We start from the raw sequence: 27963 nt of genomic DNA, 5'->3' as shown, positions 1-27963 counted from the left end.
GTCCATAGTTCATCAGGCACTCTATCTCTCAGATCTAGGCCCTTAAATCTATTTCTCGCTTCCACTGTATAATCATAAGGGATTTCATTTAGGTCATACCTGAATGGTCTGGTGGTTTTCCCTACCTTCTTCAATTTAAGTCTGAATCTGGCAATAAGGTGTTCATGATCTGAGCCACAGTCAGCTCCTGGTCTTGTTTTGCTGGCTGTATAGAGCTTCTCCATCTTTGGCTATAAAGAATATAATCAATCTGATTTCAGTGTTGACCATCTGGTGATGTCCATGTGTAGAGTCTTCTCTTGTGTTGTTGGAAGAGGGTGTTTGCTATGACCAGTGCATTTTCTTGGCAAAACTCTACTAGACTTTGCCTTGCTTCATTCCGCATTCCAAGGCCAAATTTGCCTGTTACTCTGGGTGTTTCTTGACTTCCTACTTTTGCATTCTAGTCCCCTATAATGAAAAGGACATCCTTTTTGGGTGTTAGTTCAAAAAGGTCTTATAGGTCTTCATAGAACCGTTCAACTTCAGCTTCTTTGGCGTTACTGGTTGGGGCACAGACTTGGATTACTGTGATATTGAATGGTTTGCCTTGAAAATGAAGAGAGACCATTCTGTCGTTTTTGAGATTGCATCCAAGTACTGCATTTCAGACTCTTTTGTTAACCATGATGGCTTCTCCATTTCTTCTAAAGGATTCCTGCCCGCAGTAGTAGATATAATGGTCATCTGAGTTAAATTCACCTATTCCAGTCCATTTTAGTTCGCTGATTCCTAGAATGTCAATGTTCACTCTTGCCATCTCGTTTGACCACTTCCAATGTGCCTTGATTCATGGACCTAACATTCCAGGTTCCTATGCAATATTGCCCTTTACAGCATCGGACCTTGCTTGTATCACCAGTCACATCCACAGCTGGGTATTGTTTTTGCTTTGGCTCCATCCCTTCATTCTTTCTAGAGTTATTTCTCCACTGATCTCCAGTAACATATTGGGCACCTACCGACCTGGGGAGTTCCTCTTTCAGTATTCTATTATTTTGCCTTTTCATTACTGTTCATGGGGTTCTCAAGGCAACAATACTGACGTGGTTTGCCATTCCCTTCTCCAGAAAAGGCAGAGAAACCAGAGACAAATTGTCAACATCCACTGGATCATGGGAAAAGCAAGAGAGTTCCAGAAAAACATCTATTTCTGCTTGATTGACTATGCCAAAGCCTTTGACTGTGTGAATCACAATAAACTGTGGAAAATTCTGAAAGAGATGGGAATACCAGACCACCTGACCTGCCTCTTCAGAAATCTGTATGCAGGTCTGGAAGCAAGAGTTTGAACTGGACATGGAACAACAGACTGGCTCCAAATAGGAAAAGGAGTACCTCAAGGCTGTATATTGTCACCCTGCTTATTTAACTTATATGCACAATACATCATGAGAAACGCTGGGCTGGAAGAAGCACAAGCTGGAATCAAGAGTGCCAGGAGAAATATCAATAACCTCAGATATGCAGATGACACCACCCTTATGGCAGAAAGTGAAGAGGAACTAAAAAGCCTCTTGGTGAAAGTGAAAGGGGAGAGTGAAAACATTGGCTTAAAGCTCAACATTCAGAAAACAAAGATCATGGCATCTAGTCCCATCACTTCATGGGAAATAGATGGCAAAACAGTGGAAACAGTGTCAGATTTTATTTTGCGGGGCTCTAAAATCACTGCAGATGGTGACTGCAGCCATGAAGTTAAAAGACGCTTACTCCTTGGAAGGAAAGTTATGGCCAACCTAGATAGCATATTCAAAAGCAGAGACGTTACTTTGCCAACAAAGGTCCGTCTAGTCAAGGCTATGGTTTTTCCAGTGGTTATGTATGGATGTGAGAGTTGGACTGTGAAAAAAGCTGAGCGCCGAAGAATTGATGCTTTTGAACTGTGGTGTTGGAGAAGACTCTTGAGAGTCCCTTGGACTGCAAGGAGATCCAACCAGCCCATTCTGAAGGAGATCAGTCCTGGGGTTTCTTTGGAAGGAATGATGCTAAAGCTGAAACTCCAGTACTTTGGCCACCTCATGCGAAGAGTCGCCTCACTGGAAAAGACTCTGATGCTGGGGGAGATTGGGGGCAGGAGGAGAAGGGGACGACAGAGGATGAGATGGCTGAATGGCATCACCGTCTCAATGGACGTGAGTTTGAGTGAACTTTGGGAGTTGATGATGGACAGGGAGGCCTGGCGTGCTGCAATTCATGGGTCGCAAAGAGTCGGACACGACAGCAACTGAACTGAACTGAAACTTCACATTCAACAGGTACGGATTCCACTTGAAAGTTGCCCTTCAATCACTCTACTAGAAGGATCTTAGACTTTTCTTTTTTTTTTCCCAATATCAATTTTTTAGTTTCACTTTTAAATTTAGTTCTCATATTAATTTATTAATAGATATTTAATTCTTATATTAATTTTTTTATTTTTAAAAAATTTATTTAATTGGAGGCTAATTGCTTTACAATATTGTAGTGGTTTTGCCACACATCAACATGAATCCACCATGGGTGTACACGTGTTCCCCATCCTGAACCCCCCTCCCCCCTCCCTCCCTGTACCATCTTTCTGGGTCACCCCAGTGCACCAGCCCCAAGCATCCTGTATCCTGCATCACACCTGGACTGGTGATTCATTTCTTATACGATATTACACATGTTTCAATGCCATTCTCCCAAATCATCTCACCCTCTCCCTCTCCCACAGAGTCCAAAAGACTGTTCTATACATCTGTGTCTCTTTTGCTGTCTTGCATACAGGGTTATCATTATCTTCTTTCTAAATTCCATATATATGCATTAGTACACTGTGTTACTCAGCCATTACAAAGAATACATTTGAATCAGTTCTAATGAGGTGGATGAAACTGGAGCCGATTATACAGAGTGAAATAAGCCAGACTTTTCTTAATCTTCTTAATCACTTAGGATAGTGCTTTGCAGGAGCTTCCCTGATGGCTCAGGTGGTAAAGAATCCACCTGCAATGCAGGAGATCCAGGTTTGATCCCTGGGTCAGGAAGATCCCCTGGAGAATGGAATGACAACCCACGCCAGTATTCTTGCCTGCAGAATTCCATGGATAAAGGAGTCTGGCAGTCTATAGTCCACGGGGTTGCAAAGAGTGAGACACAACTGAGCGACTAATTAGTGCCTTGCAAAATACACGTAACTTGATAAGCAAATAATGATGCTTCAAATATGCATACTTGATGCTCTGCTTCCATTCAGCTGTATATTAAGACGCTTTTCAAGTTACTCTGTCATATTTCAAAGGAAACTCCTTCAGTTTCTGATTCAAAACGATCACCTGGATTTCATATGACCATCCTACACCCAAGAGTCTAAAGCTAAACTTCCACTCCTCGCTGTTAAAGAGTTCAGAAATGTTATTCTGTGTTCTCCGTAATAAAGAGGAGTGGCAATAAAAAGAAAACAGGCTGGATTTAGAAGGGGTGACAAAAAAAGAGAACCAGGTTTTATATTTTAGTTCCACAGTTGATAAATAAGGGTTCCCAATAGCAATTTTACTACTCTTAGTATTTTTAAATTATACAACAAAAATTTTATTTCAGTTGCCCCTCCAGTGTTCTCTAGTAGCATGCTTTCTCTTTTCTCCTTAAAAATAATTAAATAGGCATTTTTTAATGTTTACTAATCACTTGAATTCTTAACTCTAATAAAAGTCATATCTAAATAACTGGGGTGTATCTGGTTCTAAAACACGAATCACTTAGCAACAAGCATAATGGTGTAGAGCTGAAAATACTTTTAGGATAAAGAAATCATACTAAGAAAAAAACACTTCCAATGTACCCTATGCTCCTAAGAGACCCACAGCAACTCTCATCAAATTTTGAAGATGTTAAAGGAAATGACATATATCAGTATTCCTTTTCTTTGTACAGTCCAACATGAATAGCCTTGAAGTATATATCCATAGGAGATATCAAGAAATACCAGAGGAATTAAACATATTAAATAAGTATAAGTCCAAAAAGAGCAAAATGTCTTTTTTCTAGCCTTCTACAGTCAGTACTTAGGGGCATTATTTTTAATGACTATGTAGACTAACTCACCATATACACTTCTTTAGTAATGGCATTAAAATTGTATGCAAGCAAATTTTATTTTTTAAATAGGTTCTGTGGTGATTTAAATTGAAAGTTAACAGCAAGAAAAATTTGTTTATCCAAACCTATTATTCAAAATTTAGGCGGTTATAGAGCTATGGACTTCCTACAGAATAAGAATATAGATTTCTATTCACTTTTTCTGTTATGTTTGAGTAACACCAGATACAACGGGCATTGGACGGAAAGAATCATTGCCTGAACTCTCATATAGAAACACAGGTGAAATGGTAAAAACAGCATGAGGAGGGGCATGGGGGCTGAGAGCCCAAAACGTAGGGTCATACCGTAAGAAGTTAGTCTTGCAGCCCTACCACTCACTTACTTTTTACTCTGATAAAGTTGTTTCACCTCTTTAACCCTAAATTTGTGCGTGCTAAGTCTCTTCAATCCTGTCCGACCCTTTGCGACCCCATGGACCATACACCACCAGGCTACTCTGTGGGATTCACCAAGCAAGAATGCTGGAATGGGTGGCCATTTCCTCCTCCAAGGGATCTTCTCGACCCAGGGATAAAACCCACATCTCTAATGTCCCCTGTATTGGCAGGCAGGACCTTTACCACTGGTGCCACCTAAATTTATTCACTTGGAAAAATGGAATTATAATACCTTGCTTTAGGGTTGACATGAAATTTAAAATAAGTGCATATTTATTGCATAAGCCATCAAAATGAAGACGAAGTTGTTAAGTGAGCATGGCCTGCTTTAGTCTGATTAATGCAAGACAATAGCATGTCAAAAGTACCTGGAATAATGAATGGTGTCACAAATGGTAATGATCATAAAGAATCCAATTGACTTTTGTTATAAATTTAATACAGAGAGTGAATTCTTAAGGCTTCCTGTATAACACCCTTATCTAAGTACATATTTCTATACATATGGGTGCTATGGGTTAAAAGAAGCTTCGTACGTTACAGAAATTCTAGCGCATCAGCAGAAGAATTTAGGTGCAAAAATGTTCACTAAGCATTGTTGTTAATCTGAAAAATCAGGAAACACTAAATTGTTCATCTATAGGAGGAAGGGAAATTTTAATATATTCATTCAACCACTCTATTCAGATAAGCCACAAAAACATAATTTTAAGCAAAAATGAAATCAAATAAAAATAAGTTGAAGAAATGATTATCTGTAATATAAAACCACTTATATGAAATTTTAAAGCATGGAATTATCTAAACAGATTTATACTTAATAATGATTGATTGATTCCCTGGTGGTTCAGACGGTAAAGCATCTGCTTGCAATGCGGGAGACCCTGGTTCAATCCTTGGGTAGCGGAGATCCCCTGGAGAGGAAAATGGCAACCCACTCCAGTACTCTTGCCTAGAAAATTCCATGGATGGAAGAGCCTGGTGGGCTACAGTCCATGGGGTCGCAAAAGTCGGACACCACTGAGCGATGTCACTTATACTTAATAGTGAATAATATACTTAATAATTGTGTGATAATATGCATAGAAATGACAAAATTCAAATTCAGGGCCAGGTAGGAGGTAGGAGGCAAGGCAACAATATCAGGCAGGGGGTCCACAGGGGGCTTCAACTCTATCCAACATGTTTTACTTTTTCAAAAATTAAATGAGACTGGAACAAAGACGGTAAAATGTTCAGATTCTATAGAGCTGGCTAGTAGGTATATGGAGCTTATAATATTATTCTCCGCATTTTCTTTATGTGTGAAATATTTTATAATAAAAGAAGCTTTATCATCATATAAATAAAAACAGGCGATTTCCCATAACAGACAACAGGTGTTGCAGAGATAATCAGGCGATCAAAAGGAACAGGAATGGCAGGGGTGGGAAAGTGATTAAATTCATAAGAAGGCTGGGTAAGGAAGAGAAGTTCCTCTCCGACTCTGAAACCAAGAAGATAATTTTCCTTCCAAGGATTAAGAAAAGAATTCAGCTATATAAGATGGGAAGAAGAGAGAAATGAGTCATTGTTAATCCAGATATCAGCATATATTTTCCAAAAACAACATTAAGCTTAAAATACTTACTACAACCCCACTCTTGGTGGTAGTTTCTCTGTATGTGAAGTTGCAAATTGCCCAGGCTAAATAGTACGTGGACATGAGAGGGGTTTGTGAAAAGTGATCCGTAACCCATCCGTCTTCCTCAAATACAGAAGTTTCCACTGGCATATTGGATAAAGATAAATAGCTTGCTTGATGCTTGATGCTGATTTTGAAAGTAGCCTTGTAGATTGGCTCGTCAAAACAAGGAAATGCCTTTCTGGCATGTGTAGGCGAAAACTGAGTAATACCGAGGAATCTGGAAAAAGAATATGACATTTTCAATTACATTTATGTCTTCAGTTATGATCACTTTATATACTTCTGTTAATAAAATCCTTTTGCAAATTACAAGACACTTTTTCCTGAACCAAACTTAAGTACATGAATGGTACAAAAGCATACGTCATGCATATTTCGCCAACAACAAAAAATTTTCAGAAAACTTTCTGTCTCAACTAAAGTAAATTCTCTAAACCCAGTGAAAGTGAAAGTCACTCAGTGGTGTCTGACTGTTTGCGATCCCATGGACTATACAGTCCATGGACTTCTCCAGGTCAAAATACTGCAGTGGGTAGCCTTTCCCTCTCCAGGGGATCTTTCCAACACAGGGATTGAAGCCAGGTCTCCTGCATTGCAGGTGGATTCTTTACCAGCTGAGCCACAAGGGAAGCCCTGAGTTGTGCTTATTAGGCCAAACTGACACTTTACAGAAAACAACTCATCATCATATTGGAAAGTATTAGAAAATAATGGTTCTCCTTTGTGGTATGCCTCTCTCTCCTCTCTGAAACTGGTTGAAACTGTTCAACTAGTAAAGACAATGAAATCAAATCCAAAAGTTGTCATTAGATACAAGTAAGACACAGATGATCACTAGGAAACATCTACGTCCTCAAATTTCAGCAAGACGTGTCCTGGTTTTGTTAAGGAAATGGGCCCTGAAGCCTGACAAAACGTGGTCTGCATTCTGACTCCACAACATTTCTCAACCATATCATCTTGGATGATTACCAAATGTCCGTAAGGTGCAGCTATTCATTGCTTAAAAAGAAATAGCCATGCCCAACTTAAAAAGCATTGTAAAGCTTAGTAGAATGGAAAAGGAGGATATAAAGGTGTGACCAGATGAACAGCACCCAGCAGGAGGTAGTAAATGGCAGCCACTGGTTCACAGCATCTCCGACCTTTCTTAGAATGATAGAACATGCATTTACACAGGATGATCCAGAGACCATTGGTTTCTACCACTCACAGTATATATTTGCTATATACAGTATGTGTTATTATATGTTAATATAATAAATATCTGTATAGTAAATATGCACGTCAGTATGTGCATATCTATATTATATTGAATCCACTCTGGTTTTCAGATCAAGCTGCAAAGTTGCATCTCATTCAAACTCTAGAAACACCCTCTGCATTCTTTCAAATCAAAATACCCAAACTACATACTTGAAGACAGACACTCCTTTAACTTAAAAAGAGGGCCATTATTTGCGAAAAGAGTCTAAGTTAATTGTACTTTTTATATGTGCATATGCACGCTTAGTCCCTCAGCTGTGTCCTACTCTCTGCCGACCCATGGACTGTAGCCCTCCAAGCTCCTCTGCCCACAGAATGTCCCAGGGGGCAGTTCTGGAGTGAACTGCCATTTCCTTCTCCAGGGGATCTTTCTGACAAGATTGAATCTAGGTCTCCTGCATTGAAGGCCGATTCTTTACCACTGAGCCACTGGAGAAGCCCCAAACTTTTTAAATAATACTAGTTAAAACTGTAGCTAAGGCAAATCAATATCAAACCCTTGGTAAAACATTGCTGAGTGCTACAGCCATCTCTTCAGAAGGCTCTTATCCCCACAGCCATTCCTCCACCCACCCTGCCTTCCCCATCATCCACAGAGTTCTTGCTTAATCTCACATGGCACACTTTCCCGCTGAGCCCAAGCTCGCCCTCAAAATTATTCTCAACACAGCACTTCAGGGAGCTATATTAATCAATAGAGGCTGACATGTGTATTGAATCTTATTGGCTATCCCTGGATCAAACCATAAAATGTAAATGCTTATACTTTTAAAAATTATGACACATGTATTATTGAGGGACTACTTCTTAAAAGCTTAGTTTTCAAACAGAGAAAATAAGACATTTTAAAGATTAATTGTAAATTTCCTCTGAGAGAAGGGTTTTAAGAATTATCTTGAAGCATTACTGAGCTGCTCCATACCAGGCTTGGGTAAATCACTTTACTGCCTGAGTTTATTTTTTCATTAGTAGAAGGAAAATATTTCTAGGCCTCCCTTATGAAACTGTTGAGATGATAAAATGAGATAATATTTAGGAAAGAAGTTTTAACTGTAAATCTTTAGAAAAAATATAAAGTTAAAGTTGGAAGCAATCTTAGAAACAAATTGTCCAGCTTTCATAAATTCCTAAAATGAAAAAGTAGTTCCAGTAGGGTAAGTGATTTATCTAAAGTTACAGAGGCAATTAGTGCAAAGCTGGGTCCGGAATCCACATTTTCTGTGTCCGAGAAAAAGGTAATTCTATTTCAAATACAGCAAAATGAATGTTCACCCACAATTTATAAGCAAGGTTTTATTTTGACTATTGGTCATAAAAGTTTTTGTTTCCAAATCTGCTAGCATCTTGGCAATATTTTCCCTATTTTCTACTGATCGTGAGGAAGGAATTCATAGGGCCTGGACTCCATCTTAGGCCTGTTCATGCTGACCATGCTCGGCCACCTTTCCAATGGACTCTGAACTCTGTGTTCAGTGCCTATGAAAACAACAACAGAAGGATAAGACCCCCTCCAGACCGGGGAACCTTGAAGATCGTATCTAGGTTACTCATCGCCTAGGAGAAAACAGACACTAATCACCCCTTCCTCCAGACAGGCCATAAGTTTTTCTGTATCAATCGGAGTATAACCTTGGGTTTATTGATTATTGGCTAACTGTTTAACTGTTTGAGCACATGAGCACATAGCACGTGAAAGATGGGGTTATCGGGATTGTATTTTCTTTGGTTTATGTAAGTCTCAAGGAATTTGGAGTGGTGGGTTCAGACCCATACACATGGGGTATAAAAGATTTTCACAAATGCTGGTTGGGGTCCTTGGCTAAGAGGAGACTCTGCCTTGGGACGGCGGTGTAATACACTGCACTCCACTATCTGCATTGTCCTTTTGAGTAAGTTTGTTTCCAGAACACGTGGCTACAACAATAGCAATATAGTTTTTGCTTAACGAAATATCAGTAACTATTTGTTAAGACGCACTCATTCACAATTTTCTCTTCACATGCTTTTTTGTCTTCAAAATGTTCTTGAATCTTAACTCTTTTATTAATTAAAATGGTCACTGAGGCTTCTTATTCCTTTACTGAGGCCATTTAAAAGATACTTATGAAATTTAATATACAAGGAAATATGTTCACTTCCAAGTACTGAGAAATCCAAGTCTTGTCATTGAGCAGTTAGACACTGTCTGCCATGTGTGAGATTTTCACTCCATGTGGCAGGACTTTTTTTCAAGATAGAATCATTTTTGTCCTTAAGGCTTTTGCAATCTACCTGAAAAGAAAAATATATACAATGCATTAAAACTACTAATAATACTAGGGGAAATTTCCATAAGAGTTCAACAGAGAGGTTGCATTTAGAATGTACTGGTCATTAGGTAAAAAATCAAAGGTGTCTTTGGTATTGAGTAATTAAAGGGTAGGAATTTATTATATGTAGACTATCTAAATACCTCTGGGCTAATGAGAAATTAATAAACCAAATATTTATGCAGAGGAATCATGTCATGTTCAAGTCTCTTTTTGCCTCACATAGTAAGTAAATATGTTAGTAAGGGCCAGCAATTAAATTGCTGATTCTCAGGGTTGAAAGGAACTATAAAGATCAACTAGTGACTTTTCTGCAATTAATATTCTTAATGAATTCCTACACACAGTATATTTATAGCCATGCACTGAGGGCTAGCATATATTTGATAATGTCTAAATGAGGAAATACCAATTTCACAGTCTGGCACCTGAGGACGATTGCAATTGAATTTCAATTCAGTTTTTAGCAAATCAAAACAAGCCCCTTGGAAAAGAAGAGCAATTGAGCTAGACTACGCTTAGGGTCTTTTTCAAGTTGAGAACCTATAACTGAATAAAAATTAGAAATAAAATAGTCCTTGAATTTGATGAGATGATTTTAAAATACTAAATTACATTATTGCTAGATAGCTTTTTGCTACAAGATCTATATACATTTGCTTCTCTTGGTCATCATTCTTGAGTGTTTAATGCTGTGGAGATAAAGATAAACATATATGTTCCTTCCCTCAAGGAGTTTCTACTCTGATAAAATAAATAAAACATAAGCCTAGACAGGTTTTGCACAAAAGGCCATGACGAATGCATGAAGAAGTTACATCTTCTAATGCGAGATTTCTCAGCCTCGGCACTACTGACTTTTCTGTTTTCAATGTAAGTATGGGTGGTTCAGTGCTGGAATTCTTGACACTAGTGACATTTTAGGATGGATAATTCTCTTTTTAGAGCCATCTTGGGCTTAGCAGCATCCTAGACGTCTACTGCTAGAGGCCAGTAGCAATGCCTCTCCCCAGCTGTGACAACCCAAAAGTCCCCGGACACTGCAAATGTGCCCTGGGAGGCAGCACCGACCTCGCTGAGAACCACCTGTCTTAAGAACTGAAAGAAGGCTTTCTGGAGGAGGAAGTTAAGAACTGGTCTTGAAGCCTGGGCACTACTTTAAGGGTCAGAGACGGATGGAGAAGTGAGCAAGCGGACTACAGGTGGCACAGAAAGAAGCTTTTAAAAAGGCTTTGACTCACATATTAAGTTAACGTCCTATTTGCTCTCTTAGAGGTTCTGGTTTTCTCAGATCTCAGTACTGCCCATCTATCTTTAATACCTCTCTCTCCCTGGATCATCTCCTTTCTAACAAAGAGAGCCAGTTTCAGGCTTGGGGCCCTCAGTGGGCAATAGTGTCTGTTGGGTTTCAAAAACATAATCTTCACTGCGTGTATTTGATGATTGCTTTCAAGTAGTGGAATTGAGACCTCTTTCCTGCTTACTGTCACTAAAAACATCAAAGACCTCTAGGGAAAGAGGTTGGGAATAGAAAATAATGAGTTTGGTTTTTAAGCAAATTTGAGGCAGAGTTTGAGGTAGTAGCAGTACACCAGGTAGAAAAAACATACAAAAAAATTAACTTAAAATAGAGAACACTTTAATATATAGTAAGGATATGAAATACATATGTAAATACAGCAAGAAGTAAAACTAAAACAGCAGGAGGCAGAAGGTAATGGGGAAAAGTATTTTGTCGTCTATTTTTCTCCTGCTTTCTCAAACAAAAACATTTTTATCTTTTATAGAATCATCCTATTATCATAAAGGAATTTCACTACCAAAAGTAACATCCTGGAAGTGTTGTTATTCCAAGAATATCACTTTAGCATAACTAGAAAAATGGATAATATACATTTATTTTAATTCTCTTGTATCTAAAATAAATTATTTGATTTCTTAACAACTTGTCTATTTGACATTTTGTTTATGCTAAGCAGTAGAGCTTAAAGCTCTATGTTGCCTCTGAAGGATATAGAGAATTGATTTCTTCTTATTTCTACGGAAGTTCACTAGGCAAGCTACTTGTGTCGAATCATTATGATAAGATTCAGCTGAAATAATGCATTAACATTGGCTGATATTGCCAACAAATTACAGTAGGTGATACAAACAATTTCTGTTCCATTATTTTCAGTTTGCCTTTTCATAAAGTTAATATATGCAAAGGAAACAAATATTTGCATAACACGGCTCGTATTCAGATTGATTCATGTTTCATTGTGGAACCCACCAAAAACCAAGAGAACCTCACAATGGCAGGACATTTCTGGAAGGCTTCTGTTTCGGCCACACCTATCCAGACCACACATACAGCACAATGGATGATAATCTTTGAAGCTGCTTCTGTCACAACAGCAATTTGCCTACTGTTGCAAAAGTTTAAGATTAGTAACAAAAACTCCCAAGATTGAAAGAAGTGATCCAGTGGGTCATCTAGTTACTCTTCAACTGCTTTTAGTAACTGGACAGCGACGAGGTCACGGAAGTGACCCACGTCCCATTTAAAGTGAAGACTGTTGATCAAAGTGCAAATTATTACTCAATGACAAAACATTTTAAGGCAAAATGGGTCGTTGTTTAGACTGTGTTTTTATGTACTGCAATGAGTCATTAAGACTCTGCCATTTCAGAAGAGACGTGCTCCTGCTGAATATTCAGTGCTATAAGCAAGTGTGTAGTATATTTTTTAAATAACCATTCTAGTAAACTAAAAACATAATGCAATAATACCAGCAATATGTATGTAGGAAGTGGTGCGTATGTGAATTATCGTGTTATAAAAACAGAGCATAATATTCATAATTGTTTTCATTTTTGTGCACTAAATACTCTTCTCAAAAATGAGTACTGAGTACTTGATCACCATTGTTGAAGAGTATTATGGACTCACTGGAATTACTTTCCTGAGTCATAATATTAGGTTCTCATAAGGATAAATAAACTAGTGTCTGAGATTCATTTGTTTAATATTGGAAAGAGAAAAAGTATTATGTAAGTATCATAAATAAGCGCTACTGGTGGCACTCAAATACAGTCTGCGGAGCAGTAGCTAATGACCGATGTGCCTTTCCCCTGGCACTGGAGGTTTTTCTATTTCCTGTACTGGCTTCCAGCAACAAGCCCTCCTGACCCTTCAGCCACTGTTTTCCACTTTTCTCGCTGCTGAGATAGCAGGGCAATAATCAGAGTTACGAGTTCCTTCTGCTTCACACCCTCTTCCTGCCCCCTCGACCCTCTCCATCGCAGCGTCTGGACCAAGCATGGGGTTTCTCTAGCTATGAAATACCACAGCCTTTTTCTTCTCTCCCTTCTTCATTGTGGAAGGGCTCTGCTTCTTTTCTCCCTGTCTTTTGAACTCTGCTTAGGGGGCAAAACAAACAGCAGTGAAAGGAATGTCCAAAGTGACCGTTTACTCGCTGCCTTAAGAATAAGGGGAAGCCTAAGGCAACAACATTGAACCTAAATGACCCTGTACCAGCTCGAAGAATAGCTATCCAGCCATGTAACAATATAATTGTATTTCATACCCACAAATACTTACCAACTGTCAGACACTGTTCTAAGCGCTTTATTACTTAACTCATTTAATATCCTCCCCAATAACCCCACGAAAGAGGATATCATTATCCCTGTTTTGCCGATAAGGATACCAGACACAGAACAAGAAGAAACCTGGCCAAGGTCATGAAGCTAATTAAGTGGAAGAGTCAGGACATAAACCAAGGCAGTCTGGTTGCAGAGTCCCTGAACACACACACACTTTTCCATCCAGCAACACAACTAGCAGTGCTCGAACCTTTTCTTAAAAGGGATAAAAAGGAACCAACAAGGGTAATTTTAAAACTTCATTGTTTTTACATCCTTTGGTTTTGGGGCTTTGTTTGTTTGTTTTCTGAGTTGTGTAGTCATGAGAAAATATCCAAATGATTAAAGTGACTTCACCACGCCTGTTGCTGTGCAACCACTGCCAGAGCGCCTTAATAAGCGAGCGGTTTATTCAGAGACCAAGAAGGCACACCTGGGGACAGGGAGTGGGGAGTGGGGAGCCAGGGACTCTTCACCCCAGCTCAGCCCCACTCAGTAAGGTCTTGCCACTCTTACTTCACCCTTACAGCCCCATCAGGACCACCATCCAGCTGTGCCTGTTTGTGAATTATTTCAGACTATCCAAAGAACTGGGAGGGGCAAGAAGTGTTTTGCATCTTTAGATCCTCTCAGATCCTCTGTAGCAAAATTCTGTTGGAGAGAGCAGCTACTCTCTAGTGGCAAAAAGCAGGATTGCATGGATCTTTGAGAAAATCTGGAGGAATCCAGCCACTGGTATAATTTTGAATTAAAAGGACAACAAGGTGATGATCATTGCTGGTGGGATAGGAGGATGAATGAGCCTGGGGTTACGGGGGACACTCTTCCTTATAGAGGGTCAAACACATATTAAAGGTAGACTATTTCTTCTACACTCTTTTTATATCACTCTTAAAAGCCATGCTTAAAGAAGCGAGTCCTATTCTTATATCATTCAAATGCCATCATCATCCTCAAGCAAGCCTAAATTACTACCCTGTACTGTTGTCTGAAGCCCGTATTCATACATGGTGGCAAAAATTGGTTTGAGAAAATAAACATGCTAAGCAAACCCAACATAGAGATCCAGAGCAGACAGGCCCTGTTGAGGGTTATTTTGAAGAAAAAATACACAGACAAATTAACTTAACTCTTTCATAAATAAGGTATACTTTATGACTATCCGGGGTGACCAAAAAACATAGCGAGACAAACACCAACTACATGAATTTTCCTCCCTGAATAAGTGACTATTAAATGGTCAAAACTTTTTTCCCAATATTTTCTAATTTAGTTTGCTGATAGCATTTTGAACTGTAACCAAAATCCAACACTGGACTCAGATTGGCCACACAGCTGTGTGTGCCTTGACAGGAAAACAATGAGTTAAACAAGTCCATTAAGGAATCATACAAAAAGTTTTCACAGAAACAAATGATTCTCCTAGATTTCTCAGTGCAGGGCCCTCTATAGAGGGGGAAAAAGCCATATATTCTGATTTGTTCATGTAAAGATGTCTCCCGTGCAGAGTGAATGGGAGAAGTAAGACTGCTCTCAACATATTTTTCTTATTTTTATTAAATGCCATGGTTTTTTGAATGAAATTAATTCATTTCAGGAAAAGTACAAAGCATCAAACCATCCACACTAATATCACAAATGATCAAATGCCTACCCATAGAATCCTCTATGCTCTCCACAACATTTTTGCAAAGGAGCTTTTTGCAATTTTCTGTGAGAACCATAATTTTATCCTTCCATTTTACTTGGAGATCATGGTTTTTCTCTGCATAACCCTTGAAAGAAAAAGACCTCCTCTTTTCATTCTGTCTTCTCTCACTGTGGCATGTCACAGACTCAAAGTTTGTCAAAGAAAAAGGGTGTCCCTTTTGAAAGTGAATAAGACGGTCATTTACTTTGGGTAAGCTTCCTCTTTCAATCCGACCATCTGGATCTAAATTAAGGTATCTTACCTTAAACACGGGTATGCTCACCATCTGGCTACCCCAAAGCATCAATTACTTCAGGTAAATGAAGATTTTGCCTAATTCTAAGCAAGTGTATTCTACTACAAGATATTATGGCATGTATCTGCCTGCTGCCCACCTACTTGAGGGAAAAGCGAGTGGGTATTCTGCCTAACAGAGATCATTTACTGATATGTGTAAACATTTCAAATTTAAGAGAATTTATTTGCAATATTCAACAAGTGGTAAATTTCCAAATGTTGAACCGAGAGTAAAAGATTTGCCTCAAGTGAAGAGCTTGTCTTCTAAACTTTCTCTACTGTAATATGGGAACCAAGGGAGGTAAATCTTCTCTATAGAGCAAAAACCAGGCCCCCTGCAAAACCCCCTGGGGGATGAAACTTTTCAGGGTCAAAGGCATACAGCACATAATGAAATCTTGTTTCCCTGTTCTGCCCAAATTATACCTCTCAGTCCTCTAAGGAGTGAACCAGAAAATCAGACTGATTATTAACCAGTTGTTTCCACATAGACTAAGTCAGGTGTTCAGAATGGTAGCATTGCTCTTTTTAAATCTTTCAAATTACTCAATGCGACTCCCTATTGCCAGATTAAATGCTTTCATTACAGAAATTGTCTGATAATTAAATTGGAAGAAATTCTAACTAAAAGACCAAGACATTCAGTCACTAAACAAATGAAAATTTAGAGTTTGCATTTAAGTCCTTTTGAAAAGTATGTTTTAAAATGTCGATTTACATTGCATTTGGGGGACAGAATCATCACCAATAAAAGTCTAACTCTACCTGAGTTCCTGATATTGGTGTGCTTAAAAATTCTCCAAGTATCCATAGTAACAACAAACAAACAAAGAAGCTTAATATATCTTATTTTGACATAACTGTGACATGTTTGATTCGATTTCTTTTGCCTTATCAACTCTAGTAGAAACATATAAGAAATTATCATATTCATTCTAATGTTGAAGGGAAAAAAAAAAAAAAGAACGAGTACTTTTTCTAAGAGGCTGCTTAGTATAAAACCATGGTAAGATCTCCAGAAATGCCAAATCCTGGAGTGTTAATGGGATGCAGTGTTTAGCTACATAGGCACTAGGCTAAACTCCCAACCACGTTATTTACATCTTTGGGGAAAATGAAGCAGACTTGGAATATAAATATGCACTAGGGTACAAGAAATCAGTTATAGGTCAAGCAGGAACATCTGGTCCTTTTAAGAGTCCTGTTAATTTGAAAGCACTGACCACAACAAGCTCAGTTCCACCAAATATATTTTGGCACAGCTCAGAAAAAAACAGGATTTGCTGGAAATACTTATTTCACCACAGCAAGATTATCAGTAATGATATGCAGTTCCCACTATTGGCATTTTGACATAACATGCAAACTTTCCTTCTATGCTTTTCCCCTAAACTTGATGTGCTCATGGATCTTTTAAAAAACCCTTCTCCTGGTGGCTCAGAGGTTAAAGCATCTGCCTGCAATGCGGGAGACCTGGGTTCGATCCCTGGGTTGGGAAGATCCTCTGGAGAAGGAAATGGCAACCCACTCCAGTATTCTTGCCTGGAGAATCCCATGGACGGAGGAGCTTGGTGGGCTACAGTCCACGGGTCTCAGAGTCAGACACGACTGAGCGACTTCACTTTCACTTTTCCTCTATATTCTTGAGACTATGTCAGAGAACGTGGTGGAAGCGGTTTTAAATTATCTACATCTGGTCTTAGGAGTTTGTGAATAATTTATACGTTCACTTATAGGAGGTTTTAATTAGCACACAACCACTAAGTGTGTTAGTTACTCAGTCGTGCTGGACTCTGTGACTCCGTGGCTCTTCTCCATGGAATTCTCCAGCAAGAATACGGGAGTGGATTGCCATTCCCTTCTCCAGGGAATGTTCCCAAACCAGGAACTGAACCTGGGTCTCCTGCATTGTAGGCAGATTCTTTACCATTTGAGTCACCAGGGTCCCTAACCACTAAAGCACTGGGTAATTTATTTAGATGAGGTTATACCACAGCACTCTATAAATATTAAAACTTTTGTGTTCTCTCATAACACACTTAAATTTTCCCAGCCTCTTATACTATAGCAACTTCTGGGAGTTTCCAGACAGCATGAGCTCTAGTCCAGGGTTCAGAAAACCTAAGTTTGAGTCCCAGCTCTCTGCTGCCCAGTCTGCTGACCCCAGGAGCCCTGGACTGCTCTGATCCCAAGTTTTCTGCTGTCATTAGACTCTCTAGAGAACAAGAGAGTCTCTGCCAATGGCACCATTACTAATCTCCAACCTGCCTCCACTTCAAAGGTTGTTGATTTCATTTTTAAGTTCATTTGGGTTATTCCCTGGCCCCATAGCCATTTAACTATTCAGTTATTTTAAATGCAAGGGGTCAGGAAAAAAAAAACAAAAATCACTTGTTTATGCATTCAACAACATGCTTGAGGGCTTGCTACCATGGGACACTCATAACATGAGTGGGCAGTCTATGTGCGAAGTACAAGGCTAAGTGCTTTTCAGTGCATTTAATCATGGACATCCCGCAACAATTCCATGAGGATATTATTATTATTTTCACCAAGTTAAAACTAAAAGAGGTTCTGGAGCCAAAGTGCCTAAGTCTAAAACCTGCTTTGTCGTTTCGCTATATTACAAGTTACTCCACTTCTTGGTGCTTCCTCTTCCCCATCAGTAAAACAGGGAATGTTAACAGCACCCGGGCTCGTGGGGCTCCTGTAGGACTGAGTTGATACAGGACGCTCATTAAGCACTAGTAGTCATTGCCAGGACCTGGTGAGACATTAATCAGCTTCCGCAAGCCTTCATCACCAGTAGAGTTGAAGCTGCGATCTGAACCGAGTTCTGCTGGACTCTAAACAAGTGATGGGAAACCCCACAGCTTCTCAGAAAAATAAGAAACAGAATACTGTCCAAATCTAAGAGAAGCACCAAAGGCACTCAGTAATAAGGCATTTGAGACTGACACTTAGCTTTTCCCTTTTCACCACTGGAGTCACTTCCAGAGGCAGTAAGTCAGGAACAAACAGGAGTCACTCTGCCTTAGGAGAGTGGGAAGCACCAGCAAGAACATTCCTGGCTGGCTTTGGCCAAGGCAGCTGCCACCACCCCCACCCCACGCCCTCCCTTACTCTGCCACTGGGACCGGCTCTTACTGTCCAGAATCTCAACTTCCAGTTTTGCAAAACTTCGTGAGGCCAATGCCTGTCCACAGCTCTATGCCTTCCAGAAGCGGCCGTGGGACGTTGGGGCGGAGGGGGGGGGGGGAAGGGAGAGGGAGGAGGACCTGACCCTGCCTCCCGCGCCCTGACTCCTCACCGGGCTGCGACCCTGGCCTCTGGCGCTCACCTATTTTCCCTCCACGGTAAGCTGGCAGGGTTTTGATGTCACCTTGGCCTGGGGCCGCTCAGATTATACATCATTCTTAAAAAAAAAAAAAAGGCTGTGTGCTCTGCCTGTCTAAGCAACTTTAACGAGGCAGGGGGTCCCAGCCTAGAGTGGCATTTGGTACCGGTGAGTGAGTTTGTGCAGCTGGCTACAGGAAGAACCCAAGCCTCAGGAAGACCCCGAGAGTTCTGGGCGATGGCCCTATCCCACCTTCACTTCCTTCCCTCCATCCTTGCCCCCCCGCCCCCGCCCCGTGTATCCGAAGCTCGCCCGGTCGCCCGGTCGCCGGCTGGCCGGCGGTTTAGAGCAGCCTGGCTGGGTGGGGCGGCGCGGGGCACCGCCTCCCTCCGTACCTTCTCTCCCCATGGAGCACGTAGGAGCTGCGGAAGAAGCCCAGGAGCTCGTTCTCGATCAAGGCGTTGTAGATGATCTTCAGATTGTAATTCCTCTGCGCGTCCAGAGTCCTATTCAGCACCACCACCAGGACCTGGGTTTGCGGGTAGAGGAAAAAGCCGGCCACCGGGACCGCCCCGGCCACCCGGTCCTCGGCCACCTGCACCTTCTCGACCGCCACGCGGGAGGCGTGCAGCACGACGTAGCGAGTGGCGTTCCGGCACGCGATCTCCACGTTGACCTCGCCGGAGAAGGTGAAGTTCTCCATGAAGGCGGTGAGCATGAGATTGTAGTGCAGCGGCTTGAGGTGGCCGGACAGGCGCAGCTGCGTCCACGGCTGCCACTGCTCGCGCTCCTCCCCAGACGGCGGCTGGGCGGACGGGGTCTCCGCGGTGGCCTCCGCGCCTGCCGCGGGCTGCGGGGCGTCCCCGCCGGCGTGGTGGTTCCGTCGGGCCGGGCCCGGAAGGCTCTCGTTGCCGCCGCGCGCCGGGAAGCCCGCCGGCCCGCCGTCGGCGCCGGACGGCACGCTCGCCCCACACTCGTCGAAGCGCAGGCTGAGGAGCACGGCGAGCATGGTGACCGCGAGCAGCGCCACGATGGACACCGCGAAGGCCAGCACTAGCCGCCTGTGCGCCGTGATGTGGCGCTCGGTGGTGCGGGGCCGCAGCCCCGCGGAGTCCGCCCACGGGTCCGAGAGCCCCCTGCCGCCCGCCCGGAGCGCGGCGTCGTTCTCGCCCATCGCGGCCGCCAAGAGGGAGCCGCTCTTCTGAGCCCCCTGCTCCTTCTTCTTCCTCTTCTTTTTCTTCTTCTTCTTTTTCTTCTCCTCCTCCTGTTTCCCCCGCTCGCCGTCTAGGGCCATCACACAGCCTCCTCCTCCTCCCCCGCCCCCGCGGGCGCCCCCTGTGAGCGGGCCACCCGGGCCACCGGCAGCGTCTGCATCAGCGCGCGCGCCGGCCGAGGGCGCGACGCCAGCTGCGGGCCTGGGGAGGCCGGCCGGGCGCCTTTTAAGACGGGCTCCGGCCGTAGGCGATGGCGCCCGCGACGCCCCCCATCAGCCCCGCCCCTCCCCGGACACCGCGCTGGCTGCAGGGGCGCGGGCCAGCGGGCCCTGGGACGCGCCCAACTTGGAGAGCGTCTCGCTCGCCCCAGAGCGCGCACTACTTCCTCGGCGGGCGCCCGGCTCCAGGGCGCAGGCTGCCCCCGCCCCTGTGCGCTCGCGGCTCCCAGCGGCGAGCTCTCGCCTGGCTTTCCGCGGGAGCCTTCTAGCTGGTCCGCGGCTGCCAAGGAGGGAGCAGTGGAGAGGGAAGTTAGGGCTGCCGCTTTCTCTCCCCACTCCAGCGCCGGCGTTCAGTCCTCTGGGCGGGATGTGCTCGCAGCAGCGGCGGCGGCGGCGGCAGCGGCGGAGGCGCCCGAGTCCTGAGCCCGGCAGCCGGGGACGCGAGGATGGCCGGGGCGGAAGAGACCTGGATGAAGCAGCTCCGTGAAGTCCCAGGGCCGCAGCGCTGCGCCGGGAATCTGTCCGGGAGAAGCCTTCTCCTCCAGCCTGGACACTTTAAGCAGCGGTGGCGGCAAACAGCGCAAGGCTGCACACCGGGCAGCGAGCCTCGCTGGTCCCGACGTTGCGCTGACCTCCGGAGACGACAACTGAGCAAGAAGTGTCCGTCCGGGCCATCCCCCTAAGGTAGATGAAGCTCCGGGTTTGCTCTATATGCCCGTGGGGAGAGCCGGAGTGCGTGTGTGCGAGTGAGTGTGCATGTGTGTGCGCGCGTGTGTGCGTGAGCGTGTGTACACAGGCTCCAGATCTAGATTGCCAAAGCTACTCTGGCTGCGCTCAGGGACCGAAACTCCCCGAGAAAGGCCACGGCAAGAGCGCGAGAGCGCGGAGGCCGGAACAACGGGAGGGAGGGGAGCGGCAGAGGCAGGCCCTGGGAGATTAGAGAGCTTTTCTCCGCTCCGTCACACCAGACACCCACAGCCACAGAGGGGGTTGCTGCGCCGCCTGCGAGAAGTACTGTAAATCTTCAGCGCAACGAGCCCCGCAGTCACCCTCTTCCCGACCCTTCAGCCCCACTGCGCCTTCCGGGAGGGAGCCTTGGAGCCTTTGGCTGTGAATGCCTAGAGGCCAAGAAAAGAGCCTGCTGGGGAGAAGGAGCGGTCTCAGATTTCACATCAAGCTCACCAGAGGATTTGGAGGGTTGTATGTAAATTGAAATAAATTCTCCAAAGCCTGACAACATACACTATACTGTGTGATGTGTCCAGGCGTGCGGTATTAAAATAAGGGTTAGCAAGAAAGCGTTAGAGTCCTCCAGAAGTAAAGGCTGCAGAAAAGGGATGGCTTTTTCCCAACAAATATATTTTCGGATTGAGGAAATACTTAAAATATTCAAATGTAATATTCAGGACCAGAAACTTGAGACTGAGAAAAGCTGAGGACATAAGCTCCATTACTTTAGACTCAGTATAGTGAACAGGGATATTCTGTGATTGGACAGTTTTTCACTTCACCTGGTCACAGTTACTTTTTTTTTTTTTTTTTTTTGGCTGTTTTCAGTGTTACATGAAAATCGTTTAAACTGTTTTAAGAACAGTTATCAATAGAAAGTGTCCATCCACATCTGTATCGTCAAAACAGATTCACAGACCACTGGCTGGTTATGGATTCTTGTCTAAGTTTGTTGAAGTTTTAAATTAGAGTACAGAATATGTATGAGTATAGGGAATATCCAAGCCATAGAATTTAGGTGGAGAACTCTAATTGGAACACTATTCAGAATACAGCCACCCCAAAGATCACAGCTTAGAGGCAGGAGTCTCTAGTTTTCAATGAAACAAAGTGTGATGGGCTTCAGAGTCAATTTTGAAAAGTGCAGAATAAAAAGAGAATGGAGTAATTTCTTTTTACACATTTCTTTCACATCTTCAAATTCCAAAGGCATTTTAAAAAATCATGTCCCTAATTATTTTTCTTACAAAAAGGAATGTTTAACACCGCTGGCTTTGGAGTCCTGAACGTACACGTTAAAATCTTGCGTTTGGCTTTAAAGCATGACCAAAGAGAACAGCCCAAATATGTATCAGCTTCAGCCCGAAAACCACTGAAAACACAGCCCTCTGTTCAATGAAGCTCTTTACCGTTTATACTCAGATGGGATACATTCCCAAGGCCATACATTCTGAATGTCCATTTGAATCGTTTAAAATGATGATAAAAAGAAGTGCCAGTTTGGTTTTTTTTTTAATTTAAGCATGTTTTATGTGGGCTGTTAGCAACAGACCAAGGGAAATGCCACAGTCTGTTCAAGTTACTTTTTTATGCTCTGTTTTTAAATCTCTGTGCTCTTGCTGTCCATAGGAATCTGCCTGTGTGCATTTTAAGAACTGAGGAGTCCAAGGTTTGTTAGTTTGTTTTCACAGACTCAGGAAACATAGTATAGGCAGGCAGAAAGAGCTGTGTGACTCTTAGCAGCTTACCAAACTTCTCTGACCTTAGGGTCCTAACCCACAGTTCAGGATTATTGATCAAAAGTCCATGGATACAACTCACTTGAATTATAAGAGGAATCTGGAACCACCCCCTAGAAGTCTGAGAACCACTGCCTCAATGAAGATATTACCCACTAAAGGATCTTTAAATGATATTAGTCAAGAAAAGATTCAAAGAAGGCTTTTTCTGTTCTTCTTTGTATTTTATCTGTGTACTTTTGAAAATCTCTACAAGGCAACTCTTGAGGATTTTGGAATTAAAGAATACATTTACCAACTAGTAAAGTCTCAACTGGCTATAATTAAATTAGTGGATGGGTTATTTCTGAGACCTAAGTGGAGCAGGCACGAGCTCATTAACCTGTAGTGAACGTAACTTATGAAACACTGATTCCTCTAAAATGCAACTTAACCCAGTAAATGTAGTATCAAGGCCACGTGGGTGAATGTTTTTTCCTCTTATGTGGATGTTACAAAAGGGCCCCAGTGAATTTTTCTCTTGTTAATTTCTGAAAGTATATAACCTACCACTGAGAAGTAAATAACTTTGGTATAGTAACTTTTTAATTTTATTTTTTAGAGACTGTGTATTCTACCCTCCTCAAACCAAAACCAAAAAAGACAAAATTTCAGATAGTGCACCTAAGAAAAATCTTAAAGAGATGATTCACTAATATTCCTTTAAAGAAGTTGCCTTCAGTGTGTGACTTTGTCAGTGTTAGACCCATGCAGGAGAATAAGACTTTCCAAAGTGCCTGATGCTCTTCTCAGAAACACACTTATCGTTAATAATAAATTTGGTAAATGTATTATTATTGGATACTTTATGATTATTTTCTTTAGTTAATAAATGTCTTTCAAGTCATTTCGTGGCCATATTTGATTTAGAGGCTTGTAAAATTGAAAACAGTCTGAATGTTTAATATCCATAAGTCCAAACGGAAGTTATTAACTAAATCTACAACCAGGTTCCATGATTAATCAAACTGAACTATTTTCAGTGAATGCGCTGGCTTCAGAGGCTTTTTACTCTTTGATTGTTTACACTTGAGCTGCTTTTTCTCTCTTCCCACTGGTTTGTATGTAGAGACACAACTGAAGTGTCCTCCTTATACTCAGCCCCTTCAAGTGTAATTAGCACTTCACTTGCAGAAACAGCTTGGCTCAGCAGAAAGAACAAGATACAAATCTTCCCTCGCCTCCCTACATTATCCTAACCTACCTCACTGCCTCAGTTTCTCCACAGGTTCATGTACAGTAATTAGATTGCCTAGTCAACCTCCTTGATCTCATCCAGTTCTCAAATTCTGTAAAAGAAATTCCAGAGTTAAAACACTAATCTCTTCACGCTCTCGGGTTTTTAATTCATCTTCTCCATTGAGAAGCAAAAATAAAGAAAAGTTAACTAAAAACTATTAATGGACAACAAAGCTTTATAAAAATACACTGCACTAGTAAAAGCATATGAAGAAAAGAAAACAACCCCTGCTACTCTGGCAGGGAAAACAGGACTGATGTGTTTTCTGAGAGGCTGCGGCCCTGCAGGCCGCACGTGACTGGAGGTCGAAGCCGACAGTGAGCGGCAGGAGCCTCTGCACCCAGCTGAAGTGGCGCTGCCATGCGCCACCCAATGTGGTTTGAGACTTGAGATGGCGATAACTTGATGAGAAAAACAATATTGCAAACTTTATTAATATTTTATACTATATAACTTCAGATTTTCATACCATTTGATCACTGCATCTGTTAAAGGGTAACATGTAAGAAACACCCTTCAAGATAGAACTTTCCTCAAGAATCTTAGCAATGGAAAGAGGACAGTTTAAAATTGGCCATAATTGAAACAGTGCAATTCCATAATGTTCACTAACTACAATTAACACCTTGATTTAATTGCTGGTTATCTGACTTATGTTTATTTTAAAAGATTAATCTGAATTGATATCACATTTAAATTTGATTATGTCTTCTTTACTCACATAAAATCTTAAAATTATAAAGTTGTTTTTAGAGGAAAACATTCCCTAACCTATTAATGTATTACTACATATTATTAGGCCAAGAATCTCATAATTATGCTTAAAACTAAACAGAACAAGTCTTACTTACAGAGTCGGACACGACTGCAGTGACTTAGCACGCACGCACATGCCGTAGAAATCTCACCTCTGACCCGAGCTCATGTCACTGTTCAAATTTACATGACTAGAGTAGTGCCTCACCCTTTGAAACCATGAAAAATATTTGAAGAATGTATGCTGATTTAAATATTAATGTAAAGTCACATAGAGACGGAGATAGCCTATTGTATTTCTTCCATATGTACCTTCTAATCCAATTTTTTTCTCTTCCACTCATTTGTTCACTCTTCTTCCATTTAATAATAAAGCATATTATCTTTTAAAACCTGTACCTACTAGACATACACAGACATTTGTTTGATATATAAATGTTTGTCACTATTGCTCTTTAAATGAGGTAATTACATAGTGTATTATACACCTCAAAGTTGCTAAGAGACTAGATCTTAAATGTTCTCACCACAAAATGAAATAATTATGTGACAGTAACAGAGGTATTGGCTAATGCTACAGTATTAATCATATTACAAATTACAATATATAGTTGTAGTGGGCTTCCCTGGTGGCTCAGACAGTAAAGAATATGCCTGCAATTCAGGAGACCCAGGTTTGATCCCTGGTCAGGAAGATCTCCTGGAGAAGGGAATGGCAACTCACTCCAGTATTCTTGCCTGGAGAATCCCATGGACAGAGGAGCTTGGCAGGTTACAGTCCTTGGATTGCAAAGAGTCAGACATGACTGTGTGACTAACACTTCAACTTTCACATACACCTTAAACTTATGTACGTTAAACGTAAAATGTTAGTGCATCAATTAAATCTTAACAAGTGAAATAAAAATAAAATAAAATTAATTCGTTAAATAAGGTAATTACAATATTTTCCTGAATTTGAGTAGCAAATGGTGGTTGTAAATGGATTGATCAAGAAATTAGGATAAATAGGGTGAAGTGTTTCTCTTTAAGATAATGAAATGTCACTAGTCTTGAGGTCATATACTGATACATAAGGTTTTGAAAGCTGATCCAGATCCACAATATTTTTTATTTTTAATCATATGCATAGGGCATACTTTTAATGAGTCAGTATTCTAGTCAAAGATGCAATCATTTCTGAGTAAGAAAGATATCTTCTGTTAGAAAATATTTCACAAGTATTCATATTCATATTCATAGTATGCATATTATACAATAACAGTAAAAATTTGAATTGTTTCTTGACTCATTAAATTCCTGCTTTGAAACCAAGGAAAAAAATAACCAAATCACAGTATTTTCCTTCAAATGTGGATGAATAACATTATCTCTTAATCATGAACTGAAGAATAGCCTCTTTGGGGGGCTATCCTTCCTTGCTCAGAATCGGATTTGCTAGAGAAGACCCAGTTCCTTCTACCACATGGCACTGTAACTAAGGATCCTCCGTGTCCCTTACTTTCAGGGTTGTGATTAAGGCTGTGCCAATGTCACACCATTTGTTTGTTTCTCCATACAAGGCTTTCTGAGAACATTTGCCCACATGCATCCAGGAAGTGCTCTCCAAGTGCCTTGAAAGTTAGGTAAAATATGTATTTGGGGATTCAGGAATTATTTTTTGGAACTCAAACAATTAGACTTTGCCTAAAATAACTTAAAGAAGTTATTTATATGCTATTACACAAACAAACATCAGAGATATTGCAGATTCCGTTCCAGACCACCAGAAAAAAAAAGCAAATATCACAATATAGCAAATCACATACATATGTTTCCCAGTCCGTGTAAGAGTTATGCTTACACTATACTGTAATGTACTAAGTATGCAATAACATTACGTCTCCAAAAATACATATTTTTAAAAAATATTGCTCACCATCATCTCAGCCTTCAGCAAGTCATAATCTTTTTGCAGCAGTAATATTAAATATCACTGATCACAGAGCACCATAACAAACATCACAGTAATGAAAAAGTTTGAAATATTGTGAGAATTACCAAAATGTGAGCAAATGCATTTGGAAAAAGGGCGCGATAGACACAGGGTTGCTGCAAACCTTCAATTTGTTACAAAAAAAAAAATGCAGTATTTGTGAAGCACAATTAAACAAGGTATGCCTATGTTACAAGTCTAAATATATCATTTTACTATAAACATTAAAACATTAAATAAGACTGTTTACATTTATAAGACCATTAAGTGCCAAGCACTATACAAAACATTAAAAATGGTCATAATTTATAACCTTACAATAATTGTAAAGTATGTATCTGGAAGAAAAAAAACTTTCCTACAAAAGAACTACACTAAAGTATTTAAACTTACTCTTTATAATTGGCTGCTGGATTAAATGATTTTTTTTAAACTCCAGGAACAGTCTGTGAGAAAAAAGCAATGAACCTGAATATGGATGTTTTGGGTTCCTAGCGTATTAAAAGGATAATCATGTCAGGAAATAGGATTAATGCCCATAAAGGAATTGATTTAGCATAGAAATTGCTTGCGGTCTTCACTGTTGTCACTTTTCTCTTTAGTGCCACCTTGTGGGTTAGCCAGTAACAGTAAATACATAGGGTATGAATTTAGGTTTTTTTCTTTTTCTTTCCCTCTGCCGTAAGAGTTTTTCAGGTGGTTCAGTGATTTTTAAAAAAAATCCAGCTGTTAATGCAGGAGATCTAGTCTAGATCCCTGGGAAGATCCCCTGGTGGAGGAAATGACAACCCACTCCAGTATTACTGCTTGGAGAATTCCATGGACAGACGAGCCTGGCAGGCTACAGTCTGAACTTACAGAGAGCTTTACATGGCTGAGCATGCAAGCATACATGCTGGGTTAGAGCTAGACTTTGTAGAGTGGCAAAACTCAGAGGTGAAGCAATTTTCTTTTGTTTTCTCAGAGAAGCAACCACTTCACTAAAAGGTATTTGCCATAATTCTGCAATTGGACATTTTAGACACCAGAACCGTTTCTCAGAGATTGGAAATATTGGAGTCTACACAAAAATCGATGTTCATTTACAGGATAATCACCAAACTTATCTTGGATAATGTAAGTGGCAATCTCTGACTTGTGATTTTTTCCATCAGAAAAATGTTTTCTTAACTCAGTATCATTATTTCTACCAGTGTCCCATGAGAATTGATTCTAGGTGATTTGAAATGCTGCTCAATCCTGTTTAGAAAAAACTCAAATATCTGATTTAGTCTCGTTTGCACCTTAACTTCTAACACC

At 41.2% G+C, this 27963-nt stretch overlaps 1 protein-coding gene across 1 annotated transcript in view; it reads right to left on the bottom strand.

Annotated features, from left to right (window-relative positions):
- Positions 1-20165, bottom strand: part of TRHDE (thyrotropin releasing hormone degrading enzyme) — a 459653-nt gene extending 439488 nt beyond the window's left edge. Inside the window, exons 1-2 of the mRNA XM_004007369.6 lie at positions 19150-20165; positions 6172-6445 (exon numbers count right to left, since the gene is read on the bottom strand). Of these exons, the coding sequence (XP_004007418.3) occupies positions 6172-6445; positions 19150-20048 (1173 nt within the window). The 5' untranslated portion in view covers positions 20049-20165. The remainder of the gene's footprint in view (positions 1-6171; positions 6446-19149) is intronic.
- Between the last annotated feature and the right edge of the window lie 7798 nt (positions 20166-27963).

The sequence above is a fragment of the Ovis aries genome, chromosome 3 (genome assembly GCF_016772045.2).
Source record: "Ovis aries strain OAR_USU_Benz2616 breed Rambouillet chromosome 3, ARS-UI_Ramb_v3.0, whole genome shotgun sequence".
In the NCBI taxonomy this organism is placed as follows: domain Eukaryota; kingdom Metazoa; phylum Chordata; class Mammalia; order Artiodactyla; family Bovidae; genus Ovis; species Ovis aries.
Note: the sequence above shows the minus strand (reverse complement) of the source record. Positions and strands in the feature narration are given on the sequence as shown.